General features: G+C 27.5%; 1 protein-coding gene across 2 annotated transcripts in view; it reads left to right on the forward strand.

Annotated features, from left to right (window-relative positions):
• Positions 1 to 15,315, forward strand: part of LOC111628688 (SAFB-like transcription modulator) — a 77,330-nt gene that overhangs the window by 52,280 nt on the left and 9,735 nt on the right. For both annotated transcript variants that reach the window (XM_023372516.1, XM_023372517.1), the window contains exons 11-12: positions 5,929 to 6,058; positions 11,743 to 11,850. In XM_023372516.1, coding sequence (XP_023228284.1) covers positions 5,929 to 6,058; positions 11,743 to 11,850 — 238 coding nt within the window. The remainder of the gene's footprint in view (positions 1 to 5,928; positions 6,059 to 11,742; positions 11,851 to 15,315) is intronic.

Below are 15,315 nucleotides of genomic sequence, written 5' to 3' on the forward strand. Positions count from 1 at the left end.
AAATAATATAATAAACAATTCTTATATGTTAAACAATGATTAATTAATAATGGAAATTGAGTATTCACAATTTGCTGTAAGAAATGCAGATGAAGTAATTAATAGAATAAGTAAATTAAAGGGAATTCAGATAGATTGTTAAGTTTTAGATGTTCAAAATGTATCCAAGTATAGGATGGAAATTAATAGAGATGAATTTGATTTAAATTAAAAGTAGAAAATTGGTTTATACAATTAATTAAATTTGTTTTTAATTAACAATAATTATTTTGAAATAATTTCTACAGACATACTAATGGTATTAGTATGTGATCATAGATGGGGCTAAAATTAACAGAAATTGTTATGAAAGATTTTGATGAATTAATAAATAATATAAAAGGTGTTAAAGTATGTGTTAGGTATGCAGATGATTATTTAATAATACAGTATATGAAGATAAACAAATAAATGAAATAACTTCTTGCAACTATGTATATAAAATTAATAGTGATATACAGTTTGATATGGAAATGGAAAAACAAAAAATTAAATTATTTAGATACAGTAGAGCGTTGTTTATCCGAATCAATTGGGGACTGGGGTTGTTCGGATAACTTATTTTTTGGATAACCGATTATGTACGAAAAAATATATTTACCTATTCCATGTTGAAATTTTTCTCCGTTGCGTGGCGTTTCACGTTGAATTTTTGTGGCTGTTAAGACCAATGTAAACTTTTTATAATAATCATCATGGCTATTGTATCGTTAAAAATTATTTCTTTATTTTTTACAAACAAAATAAATACATTGAAAAATATAAAAACAAAAAAAAATATACTTCAGAAGTTAATCTAGTATCAAAAATGTTCAATTCAGCATGACACACAGTCCTCAGAAAAACACCACACAAAAGTGCCAGTGCTGCCAGCTAAAACACACACATCAACAAAAAAAAATATTAAAGTAGCCCAAGATATAGCCAAAGATTGCAGTGCTGCAGCACTAGCAAAAATTTAAATTTGTCGACTGGAATTCTTTCGGATAAACAATGCTCTACTATATAACCATAGTTAATGGATTAGATAAATTCGTGTTTTTGACATAAGAAATTATGTAATGTAGATAAAACTATTAATTATAAATCATATTGTCCAGAAGGTATGAAAAAGAATGCTTATATTATGGAATTAAAAAATAAATATGTTAGAATGTCAAATGTTAAAGATAGAGAAATAGAATTAAAAAATCTGGATAAAAAGTTTTTACTTAATTATCCAAAATTAAAATTAAAAAAAGGTTCAAACAATTTTAGATAATAGATATAATATGAAACAATTTAAACGAGATAACAGATATTATTCTTTTCCATATATGAAAAATGTAACTAGTGTAAATGTACTTAAACAAAATATGTTTGGTCCTGTCTTTGACAAATAAAATGTCACAAAATATAGATAAGAGAATTAGTAATAATGATAATATGAATGACAAAAAGGATTTTGAAAAAGAAGATATTGTATACAAGTTAGAATGTACATGTACTGAACCAAAATTCTATATTAGTAAAACAGGCTGTACACTTGAAAAAAGAGAGGACATGAAGTGGTGATATGCCTTAAGTATTCTCATCACCTTGGTATGAGCATTCAGCTTTAAATAGTTGTAGAATTAATAAAAGTAAAATCAAAGTTCTACATATAGAAAAAGACATTTATAAATGTAAATTTAAGAAACATACAGAAATGAAAAAAACACCCCAAAGATGAAATTGTGAACATTTCTGATGGTATTAATACAGTAGATCCCCCTATAAAACCGTTTCCTATAGTTATGATTCCTATAAAAATTGTGGCAGTACAGTAGATCCCCCTATAAAACCGTTTCCTATAGTTATGATTCCTATAAAAATTGTGACAGTATCCGTAAACAACGGTAAAAATAACTCCTATAATACGTAAAACGTCATCGGGCAGCCAAACTACTTTCCCGCCATCCGTAGCGCCACGCTACGGACGTTTAGGCAGATAAATTGAGTTTAGTATCGTCTGTTCATATAATTATATATAAATTAGGTACTGTACATATAATTATATATTAATTATATATAAATTAGGTACTGTATATATAATTATATATTAACTTAATTTATTGTAACTTTATTATAATTAAATATATATTTTTCGCCGTCTAGCGTCACGCTACGGCGAGTTAGGCGACCTATCGTCTGTCCAGTACTGTAATTTTATACATTTCTTGTGAAAGAAACATTTCTTATTTAACGGCCATAAAAATTATTTATATTAAGGATGTCTCCAAAGGTCAACGAAGTTTTCGCAGAAAAATAATATCAGAAATCGCGGCCGCGGTTTGATGCGCTGTTCCGCGACGAAACCAAGCTTTAGCAACGGGCGTAGTCGAACGGTACACACTCGGTAAGCAATCCTACAATTTTTTGTTTATAACGTAGTTTATACGGATTATTATTTTGGAAATGTTGAGTCGAATTAGTCTAGAATCGATTAATTTTATGAAAGAAAACCTTTCAAACAGCCGTAGTCCGTAAACTATGATTCCTACAAAATTGATTCATAAAGAACGGAACGTATCTACCGTCTTATAGGGGGATCTACTGTATTGATAACAGATGATACAAACTAATAGTGTGTGTATCATCAGTATGAGTTATATAGGTGCGAGCCCAGGAAGACTTAATTGTAAATAAGTAAGGATATAGTTCAGAGGGCAGAATGTAGTTGTGTTTTAAATTTTGTATTCTAACATATGAATTGAACAAATTAGTAAGGAATATTCTGTTTTTTATTGATATTATCATGTGCTTAATATGTAAATTTTCAATGTTGAGATCATAGTCGATGGTGTGTTGTCAATGTAAAACTGGTAAGTAGTCACTGATTTTTTTCAGGTTTTTAATAGGATTATTATTATTTTTATCAGCTGCATTTAATAATTTAATAGAATAACACTTGTAGTGCACTTTTGCTCATATCCAAACATATTGTAATGGTTGATATTTTCTTTTTGGTGGAAAACTAGTTTTTATTAGCGTCCACTTGTGCTCTACATGATTGTAATAAATTACAGTGGTTTATTTAAAAGGTAAATTAATAAATAGTTATTATACTTAGGGTATTTTATGTGATTAGTGTATAATTTTTAAAAGTACTATTTGATAACTTGCCAGAAGTGTACTTATGTTTATACTACATTTTTTAAGTTGTGTGCCAGGGGTTTTGTTTTATAATTATTCTCTTATGTAAGTAACTATGTTGTTGTATTTTATATTGTATATTATATTATAATTATTGTAATATTGTTTTAAACAGCACTGAAGAGGGGTTAAGATAATACATTAGCCTGAATGCTTATGTAATATTTAAGAGTGACTATAAAAAATTATACATCATTAATCTGGATAATGTGAGCTATGAGAAATAATCAACCTGATTAACAGGATTAAAGATAATAACAAAGGGAATTGACTGAAGATAATAATAAAGGGAATTGAATTGAATATGAATGCTTAAAAACCGATATTGACTAAAATGGCACAAACAAAATGAAAAAAAAAAAGGTTAAACAATGATGAAAAATTGTAAATATTGTTTTCTAGTGCAGCAATGTACAACCTATGGGCCTATGTGGCCCACTCAATGCTTTTGTGCGGCCCTTTTAAAACCATAATTATCTTGTATAGATTTTTATTTCAATGAAATATCACATGTATAGTTGTATGCATTAACCACTCAGCAGTGAGCTGACGACTATAATCGTCAAGTTCTTTTGAGGATTATCACCAAAAACTAGCCTAAAACGACTGCGAAAAAAAATTCACATGAAAAATGAATTATGTAACAATAAAAAAAGACTTTACTAGACATAACTGTTTACAAAATCTTTTTTTGAAACAATAATGAGAAATAATGTGTGAAAAAATACTCTAAAAATTTTGCATGTTTATTCTCCACTACTAAGTGGTAGCACCATACCTGACTATTCCACTGTTGAAAGGTTAATATGATGTATAATACCTTATCACGTACACTAAGAAATTAAAACAGTTATTAAATATTTTTTAACAAAGCTTTAAATGTATTACATATAATATATATACAGATATGTATGCATGTACATGCATACATGTATTTAATCAGTATGTTTACAACAACAAATGTTTTTAAATTGGTGTTTTGGTATAATGAAATTATATTTCCTTAAATTTGCCCTATATGTGTAATAAATGTCAAATAATAGACACATTCTTAAGTTACAACAGCCTTTTTTGTTCCAATAGATAATAAGAAATTGTATTGTTTTCTTTAAATTCTTTGGAATAAAATAATAAAATTTTAATGAGAATTAAACATTTACACATGTATATAGATTTGAAATTTCAAATCATTTCATGTTTAGATTGTTAATGGGTTTAATTATGTTTTACTGTGTAAGTTATTTGATTATAGTTAGCCACCAAGGAGCACTTCATGTAATGGTTATGTTCTGTAGGTCATTTCAAAATCAGATGACCATTAGTTACTGGTTTTCTTTTCTTTGCCCTGGTAGCCATTTTTAATAAAGTTTTTCTGTTTAGCTATCTCTGCTAATTAAGTCGTGGAAAATGCTTAAAGAAATTTTGGAAATTGAGAGAAGGAATTTGAATTTTTATGAATGAAAATGACCAGAATGTTCGTAAATTTTATGATGGACAGAGGCTTTTAGATCTATGTTTTCTTTAAAATATCACAATAAAGTTAAACAAACTTAATAAGCAGCTTTAAGGTGAAGGTAAACACAAATTGATCACAGACTATTATCAAAATATAGAAGCATTCATAGCAGAATTCAAACTTTATGAAAGTCAGTTAAAATCAAAAACTACATTCATCATCCAAAATTACATAATTTTAATAGTGACAAAAAACATTTTTTAAATATGCCCAAGAAATTACTAATTTACTAAGAGAATTTCAAGAAAGATTTTCATATTTAAAAATTTATGAGAATATATTTAATATTTTCTTATGTACATTTGACATTGTTGTGGAACAAGCTCCAACAAATTTGCAGATAGATTTGATAGATCTTCAGTCATCTTTTGAATTGAAATATATGTTTGAAGCCAATAACAAAGTTCAGTTTTATACAAAATACATCTGTAATGATAAATTCACTAACCTAAAAAACACAATGAGCATTACAGCTGCAATTGAATCACCTATCTTTTGTGAATCTTTTTTCTCAAAATTGAAGATTGTTAAATGTGAAAGTCGTAATAGATTGACAGTTGGTTTTTTCAATTTTTATCAATGTTGTACAACATCAAAAATACCTGTTGTTATTAAGAAATTAAGTGAAAAATTGAAAAGCAAGTTTCACATTAAAATACATACAAAATACTGTATAATTGTATATGTTTTGCAGCCCACACTGTATTTTTATTTTTGGTTTTGGCCCAGTAAACAATTTCGGTTGGACAACACTGCTTTAATGCCCAATATTCCTATAGTGTGCATGCACTAATATTAATGCTAAATACAGCAAATGAATTTTTTAGAAACAAATTTTCCTAATTTTTGGTTTATGCATACAATCTAAAAGTTATCTGTTTTTTTTTTTCTTTCTTAATAATAAAGAATAGGTAATTTTCTTTTTCAGATATAAAATTTATAATATAAATAATTTTATAACACAAAATATTCCTAATTCTAATGACTGATCTTAATCTTATTCCTTAAAATCACTGTAAAAAATTTCAATATCTTTTTGAAGTTTTTTTAAAAAATGAAAATTTTGAAATTTTAATTTATAACTTTGTATACTTAAGAGGTTGAGGAATAGAAAACTTAATCTATAATCTACTAAATTTATTTTATTAAAACTGTATATTTAATGAAATGTATTAAAATATGAAAATTTTTATTTGTAGACGCATCATGAGCCAGGTGGAATGCTCAGAAGAACAGAAACAAAAACTGTATTAGCAAAGAGAGTTGCTCAAAAACGAGAACTAAAAGCTTCAACTAAAACATCTGACGCCGATAAAATAAAACCCAGAGGTAAAGTTTATTTTATTATTTTTTTAAATACTAAAAGCAATGTCAAAGACATTTGAGCTAGTGGAAAGCAAAGTATGATAAACAATGAGAATTGATTGAAATTAATTTCTTAGACTGGATCTTAAGCATCGAAAGTGGTGATATATAACAGTTGTATTAAATTATTTAAAATATGCCTGTCAGAATAGTGGATATGGGTCTTGAGTAAAGGAATTCTCAACTTTTATTATGAATAATAAAGAATGAATATGTAAGACATTGCATTGTTTGTATATATGATATGATTTATAAAGGACATTGGATCAACAGAATATAACAGGGAAACCGAATGACCATAATTAAGCTGTCCTATGTTGTTTCCGAAAATATTCGTGTTGACCTCATTGATCTGCATGGGCGATCCCAAATATTTTCATGTTTACATCAGAATGTTTTTGATACTAGATGTCGCTGTGCGTCACAATTTTTATATTAAAACAAACTTTTAAAGTGTAATTTTTTTTTATTTCTATATTATTCAATATATTTATTTTGTTTGTGAAACATAAAAAAATAATTTTTTACGATACAGTAAACATGATTATTATTTTAAAAAAAATTTACGCTTAACATTGACAAAAATTCAACATGGCATCACAGGCAACAAATAAAAATTTCAACATCGAATAGGTTAAACCTTGAAAATTATAAAAATAGAATAAAATGTTAAAAACTTGTTTGAAATACAGGCATTCTTTCTGATAAATTTTTTGATAATTTTTAATTATGGAATTTCAGTGTTTGTCTAAAAATATTCCTAAATATAAGGTGGTGTTGATTCACTGTTGATTTGTTTACATATAAAAGGGAGTATAACTTCTGGAGAAGACAAAAATGTACAACTACTTTAGCTGGATTGTGATAGGTAATTAGTATATAAATGAGCTTAGATAGGATTGAAAATTATAGGTATCATGCTAACAATTTGGAAATTATCAAAGTCAAGCATTGGAGTGAAATTGAGAGAAAATTGGATTGACATAAGCAGGAAGAAACTACTATTGAATGAGAATTCTAGTAAAACCCTAATTATGGTTATATAAAATTATCAGAAATATAATTGGAAATGTGAATTTGGCAAGTTTTTACAATAAAATAATTATTATTCTGCAAAGTAATGTAGGAATAGCAAGATTATTACTTTAATAACAAATTAATATATGCCTAAGAAGATATACAGTACATTAATGATATTTTCTCATTTCAAACATATCAAGAATAGTTAATATTTAGTTGTGAGGTTTTTAGTGATGGATAAATTTAAGCTATTTAGTGTTATGAAAGATATAAATATTGTAACTACTTATCTGAAAATATGGTAGTCCAGTTTTAATTTTTCTTTTTTGAATACTTTGAATATTTTTGGTTATTTTTGAATATTTGAAACTAAATTATTTTCAACACTTGAATGTAACTTAGTTTTGGATATTTTTTAAAAAAATAACTTTTGAAAATGAAATTTATATTGTGGTTTATAGAAAAAGGATATTCTAGTTTAGTATCTGAAAACCAGTTTGAGGGCTTTTATTTTACTAGCAAAATTGCTTGAAGTTTTAAGTTAAAACTTCTCAGTTCACTATTTCAAATACATTGTACTTTTTGTATATCATTAAAAAATAATTACATTAATCAAAATATTTTTTTAGTAATTTAAAGCATAAATATATATTATTCTTATTGTACACCATCATCACTGATCTAGCAAAATTTGGAAAGAGCTAAATATCAATTTTTTTTCCATTCAGGTATTCAAAGTTACATGAAATATAGATACACAGATGGATTTGTAAAAATTTAACAGCTATCAGAGATAATTATTTGAACTTTTACCAGAAAATAAAATACATAATATAAATTTTTATAATAAAATTTGTAATTGAAAAAATTACAATAAAAATACTATTCACATGGTGGTGTGTGTGGAAAGGTTTAAAATAGTTTTATTACAAGATTAGTTAAATTATAGTTATTTGTATAATCTGTTGGTTTTTGAGTTAATCTGTGAGATTTTATATATGTATGTATGTATATTTTTTAATGAATTTTCATAATCAAAAATTAAAGAGGGAATGAAAATGTTGAAAGTCTTGAATTATGATTTATTTCAAGAATTTATAGCATGTTTAAAAAGTTTTTGGCTTATGTAAGAAGAGACTGTCTCTATTTGTTGAAATTTTGATTGTTCAATATAATTCTCTCTTATGTCAATACACTTCTACCTTGAGATGCATTTGCAAGAAGTTGTGACTGTCTTAGTAAATGACTGCGTTCTGAATTTTTTCAGATGTGGAGAATCATTGTATTTTTATTGTTTTGACTGCTGTTGTGCTTCTAGGTCAAATGATGGATCCTAGTGTCAAGGATTCTTAATGATTAAGAGTCCACCAAAAAGTCTTTTCTGTTGGTATATGAGCTGAAAATAAAATTCTCCAACATTGTACTGTACAATGGCATTTCTGATCTATTAACAGACTTTGGGAAATAATTTTGCAATGAAAATTGATAGCGTTGAAGTGTAATGTTGAAGGACTAGCATTCCCTGTTGCTGCCTCGCCCGCTCTTATGTACATATAGAACTTTGAAAATTTGAACTAATTGTTCATTAATTATTTGTGGATAAACCACTTTATATGTGAAAACCCGTTATAATTTTGAAACTCCAAATAAGATTATTATTATCTTGCCTAGCAGCTCTTGGCATTATTTATCAATCAATCTCAAAAATATTCATTTGAGATAAATTCAATAACTATTTCGAATATTTTGTATTTGTACTTGCAGAAATTAATGCATAACAATTCGAAAGCCCACCATAAGTACACGTACTGCCATCTAGCGTGATGACATTACTTTTTTAATTCCTCGAAGATTTTGCTAATTAACTAATTAAAATTTAATGTCAGTTCTTCAAATAGAATAGCAAACTTCAATAATAGACTTTTCTTACAGACAGAAAGTATTAATGTGTGTGTCGCCATCTAGTGAAGAGTGAGAGAAATACAGACAAAAATCCATTGCAGTTTTATTTAATTAATAAAAAATCTGGGTTTGATTAGTGGTAAACATTCTGGGGATCATAAAGATGCTACAGTTAAAATTTGGTAATGATTGGTTCAGTAGTTTTCATGGTTAGTGGTCACAAACGAAAAATACGTTCTCTCTTTATATAGTACAGGTAGTATAGATATTACCACCCATTCTGGAATTTTGTCTTTATATATAGACTGGAAATTTTGTAACATATCTTGCAAGCTGCAACCAATAAACACCACATAATTACAAGAAAACATTTTGTTTCATAATTTTTTGAATAGTTGGTCAATAGTTACAATTTTACATTTTAAAATTTTATATATTTTAAGTTACTAAATTACTAGAAACAAAAATAAGTATTTTTACTAATTTTGTTTTTTAATAATTTTAATTTCAAGTTTTATATATTCATATTTCAAGGAAATAGAAACATTTTCTTTAAATATTTATACCATACTCTTGATAACTTGCAGTGGAAGGTATAGAATTTTTTGAGTTATGGAAACTATTGTTATTTTAATGAGATTATAAATATAGTTAAACTTAAATACATTATATATTATTATCTTTTAGATATTTATATATACAAAATAACAAAATATTGACATTATTAGCAAAAAAAAAAATCTGTTTTATGAATCTGTCATCAGTGATTCCTTGTTTCTTGTTCAACAATGTTTTTGATGTGTTTGAGTGTCTCAAAAGCATCTTTGTTTTTGTGAGTAGTAGTTTTCAAGTTCTTGAAAAACTTTAGAGCTTTTTTGGTTTTCCTACATATAAGGGAATCAGATATTTTATCCTTCTTGGGATTTATTTCTTTCTCATCTACATTACTTGTTTCTTGCACTTGATTCTGTACTTTAGAAATTAAGATGTTGCCTTCAGATAAATGTTCATTAGTCAGCTAGGTCATAGTCAAAATTGACAAAATTTGTGAATAACTTACTGCTGTAATGAGATTGGCCAACAGAATAAAGTTGACAGATTCTGATGGAAATTGATTTATTTGAAACAGGTTTTAATCAAGAATTTGTTGATGTCTTTATAAAGCAATTTGTAATGGTGCTTTGTGGAATTTTATTTCAATTTTGTTATTCATTTGCACTACATTTAGCATATTCACTTCAAATTCACACAATCCCTTTTCAATAACATGTAACGATTTTTGTATGATAAGTTCTTTGTGTTGTAATGAAGTTTTCAATGATTTTCTTATCTGAAGGTTGCAATCTAGAAGTTGTACTTGATGATAAAAATTGAACTATTATAGTTTTCAAAGTGAGAATTGTTGTATGCGCACTGCAGTTGTTGATCAAAAGAATATTTTTGTTTTTGGCAATTATATGGATGATTATTTTTTTCAGCCAGTTAGAAAAAGGTTTTGATATCATTCATGCTTTATTTCTTGCATATTGTATAGGTAACATCTTGTCATTGCAGAAACACCGAGACTAAAGATTTTCCAGTTAATAATGATTACAGTTTGTTTATTACCTGTCTGATATCAAAAGAAGAGTAAGATTTTACCCCCCCCCCATTTTTTAAACCATTATGACTTGAATAATTTTTGAATGTCATTGTTTTGTCCTGCAGACATTTAAAAAATAAGCTTGGTTTGTCTGTGTTGAAATGCCATCTGGGTTATAGTTCTCTATGATTTCTGGTAAACTTTTCAATTATTTCTTGCACTTCTGCCACAGATTTTAGTGAAAATTATTCAATGCCTCTTAAAATTATTCAGTCATTTGCTGCTTGCTTTAAATATGGTATGTTCAAACTGTTGTGTGAATTGTTTAGCTTTTTATTATTTTTTTTTAATGTTTTCCATAATAAACCAATTATCATAACAACATGTTTCACAAACTGGATAAATATACTACTAATAAAACACACCTTTAATAATCCAGCTAATAAAAATTAATAATGTAAAAACGTTTTCAATTGTTTCTTAATGATCTTCTTCAGTTACCATAACATAGAATAAAATCGAACACAAAAAAGAATTTATGCCCTTTTTTGTGTTCGATTTTATTCTATGTTATGGTAACTGAAGAAGATCGTTAAGAAATGATCGAAAACGTTTTTACATTATTAATTTTTATTAGCTGGATTATTAAAGGTGTGTTTTATTAGTAGCATGTTTCACTGCAGATCATATCATATCATTACATTTATATCATCTCCACTGACAAATATTCTTATCTCTACACTGTACAAATCACCAGTACAAACTTTTCAGCATATGGATACTTACAACAGCTTTTCTGTTTTGTTTCATTCTGTTCTTTATTGAAGCATTTTAAAATTTTGTCTTTGTTTTTCAGATATGTAGAGAATTTAATGGAATGTCAAATTCTTTTGTAATTTCTTTTTTTTTTTCTTTTTCTTTCCTTAGTTTTTTCTTGTTTGCCATTTCTGTCTTCTTCAGAATGAAAATGACCAAAACTTTAATTACTATCAATGATGAAATTGTCAACATATGATTCAAACCTTAAAGTGAAATTTTATATAGTATGAATACTTATTTCCAAATAAGAAATTACATATAGCTAAACTCAGAAATTTGATTGGCCAATAACTCAAAACTAATTTATAGATTTTTTTTTTTATAGAAACTTCAAAAACAAAAGAAAATGAAGGAGAGAAAACTGAAGAACAAGGTGAAATTGTGAAAGAGGAGGAAAATGAGCAAGAAAAGGAGACAGATAAAGAAGGAAAAGGTATGCTTACGTTGATTTTATTAACATTTAAAAGGATTTTTGCATTCAGTTAATGGATAAAAATTACATGATGCAAAACTAAAATGCACATTATAGGATTAGAATTTTAAGATTCCTTATAAAGGTTAAATGTTTCCTTAATGAAAATAATCCTCGCCAACATTGTTACTTCTTTTCACTAAGAATGGACACACATGTACTTACAATGTGTAATGTGTAGTATACTAAAAAATTTTTGAGTTTTCAACATCCTTGAGTATAGTACATTAAAATAGTTCACACTTCATATTAATATAATAGCAAAATTTTGTAATAAGCAAGATATATACTTGTACTCTTTGGCATTACTAAGATCTTTGAAACTTTTGAAAATTTTCTAAATAGTTTTAGAGAGGTTGTGAAATAATAATTTAACATAATTAAAACAAATTAATGAAATTGTCATAAAGATTGTATTTTATTATTTTGTTGATGTAGATAATTTTAAAAGAAAAAAAGATGAATTAATTTAAAAATACAGATTTGATATAGTTTAATGTACACATACAAAACAATGAAATATATATTATAAGCTAATGACTTTATTTATTATGTGAAAAAAAATATATAAAATAATTTAGATGAGTAGTTAGAAAAAAAATATATAAAATAATTTAGGTGAGCAGGATTGAGAAACATATTTCTCAATCCTGCTCACCTAAATTATGAGTGCTGTTCCAAAATCAATCTTCAGTTGTCTGGTAAAAATAAACCAGTTGTCAAAGCAATATGTCTTGTAGTATATAGAATTAGGAAAGGTTTATATTACTGAATTCTAACTCATCATCCGGTTTTTAACTTATGCACAAGTAGTTACTGAGTAAAAACTTGGACCCTATACCATTGCCACTCTCACCATTGTTAGGTCCATGGTATAAGTTTTCTGAAAGCAGTAGGACATAGTATCACCGAGATTCATCATCAGTACATCATATCTATGATGATAACAGTGAGTCATAGTTGTATGAGGGATCTGTACAGGAAATTCAGGGATGGGTGCACAGATATGGAACAGGGATGACACTCAGTTCTTACTGATGAACTTGTAATGTTTTTAGCGAGTTCATCAGTCACAAATTCATGCATTAAAAACACCATTTCATAATTTCATAAATCTCTTGTAACTCTCCTCAAATTTTGAGGACTACTGTTTCTTATTATCAGAGAGAGATATGGTTATTACAAGTTCTGGGTCCAGTCTAAAATAAATGACTAATGTTCACAAAACTCAAAGAATGGGTTCAGCTTTGTTTCTTTTGCATTACTGGGAAGAATAACTTGAGTAGTTCAACTGGGAGATTTTTGATCACTCTCTCTTACAGTCTGAACTTGATGCCAAGTAATTATCACTCTTCTAGCAAGATGGTCTGGCTGGATATCCAGCAATTTGAAACCAATGAGGAGCTTCTAGATGGAATCAGCAACTGGCATGGTAACTCATTAGCATCATTCATTGGCAAGAGATTGCAAAAGCCAGTATAAGTCACAATACAAAAAGTGCCTGATTTTTTTTGTGGCAACTGTGTGCAAGTAAATTTTGTGTATAATAAATATTTACCCCTCTAACTTTTACCAGCCAATTAGAAGTTGATTTTAGAATAGCCCTTGTAACATAAAAAAATCTATTACTCTCAGATAGATATTCAGATAGTATGGAAATGTATTACTAAAAGTTCTTTTTTCAAATTTAAAGCCTATTTCATTTGTTGACATTATCAATTAAATTCATGTTAAAATAATTAGATATAAAAATTTGATGTAGGGAAAAAACTATGTAAACACTGAGTTTCTCCATAAAAGAAAAAATAAACAAATACAATTTTGCAAATGTCTTTTCAAAGAATCTAACAGATTTACTCATCAATATACCATGTCACTCTAATGCATTTTGAGAATTTTGATTGAACTTTGTGTGTATTTTTGTACTTGCAGTTAAGAGTGACCTACATATTTTGGTCTAACTCTGTTGTGCTTGTCTAATTATGATGTAAACCTGATGTTATATAGACAATACCTTTCTCTCCCTGCAAGAATGAATACTCCTCTTTGGCACATGGATGTGGTGAGTCAAATTATAAAATTAAATTTATGCTAATGTGGAACAATAGTATTTCATAAAATTTCTTATGAATTTGAAAATGTGAAACTTGCTTAAATTTGGCACAGATTCAGGCATAGAAAAAGTAAATAAACATTGTCAAGGACAATTTGTGTAATTGGTTCAATAAATGTAGCAATGCTCAAAATTGAATGCCAGACAAATCTCATGGATACATTTGGCTAACCATTGTATCCCACCAGTGTCAGAGTGGATAAAAACACTGAACACTGGCCAGTTGTGGTTTCATACCTTTAATGGGCTGGCCATATGGAGTCTTCTGGATTTTCTTCACATGTCTAACACTTAAATAAGGGCAATTATCCATAGAAAATCCTTCCAGAAGACATCTCTCCCTGAAAGATTGCTGAAATGTTGCATTGCCTTATCTCATCAATTAAATCCAAAACCAATTGTGTGATTAAAAAAAGACAAGCTTTACAGTGAAATCTGCAAAAAGAGACATTGAAAATTGTTGAAGATTCATTTTGTTGCATGTCTACATAAAGCTTGTGATGATAGCAACTTTGACAACTATAAACTGAGAAATCCTTAATTCCTCTACAGTCAAGATTTAACTCTGTGATTTTCATAATTTGAATCATTAAAAGAGCACTTAAAAGGAAAGAAATTTGTGACAAACAGAGCTTTGTAGGATTGTCTTGCATTGGCTGTGACAAGGAAAAGCTTAGTGTTGGAATTCAAGAAGCCCTTCCAGAAAGTGCATAAATATGGATGGGGAGTATCTCAAAAAATGCCAAACAGTTTGAATATTGTAGCTCTTATACTTTTATCCATAAAATCAAATGTGCAGGTCTGTTTTGAGCTATCCTATTATAAGATGATGATACACACACTAACATATGAACAAACAACTGATTGAATATAGTAGAAGTTACAATTTTTGTTTTTAGTCTATCACATTTAGTAGTTGAAATATTATTTCAGTTATGATGAAATATGATCATATTTAGCATTAAAAACATCTGTGTGTTGGAGTAGAATCAGACAAATGCAGAAAATGTTCTACAGAAAAAATGCAGTTGAAAGGAGAGTTGAGTCCAGAAAAATCTAAAATGCTAAAGTAAAAATTTTTTGCATTACAAGGGGGTGTCAAAATTTAACACTTTTCAAGGACCAAGTAATTAAGTGCCATATGTGTTTTTAATGATGTTCATTATTACTAATTTGTTCTAGTTATTTTAAATTGCATTTTCCATTGTCTTGTCTTTGATTTTTTAATTAAAATTTTAAAATATTATTTACAATTACTTATTCGCTATATATAAATCAGTCACATAAATATATACATATAGTATTGTTTTTGT

The sequence above is a fragment of the Centruroides sculpturatus genome, unplaced genomic scaffold, assembly GCF_000671375.1.
Source record: "Centruroides sculpturatus isolate CEXI.00-Female unplaced genomic scaffold, Cexi_2.0 scaffold30, whole genome shotgun sequence".
NCBI lineage: Eukaryota > Metazoa > Arthropoda > Arachnida > Scorpiones > Buthidae > Centruroides > Centruroides sculpturatus.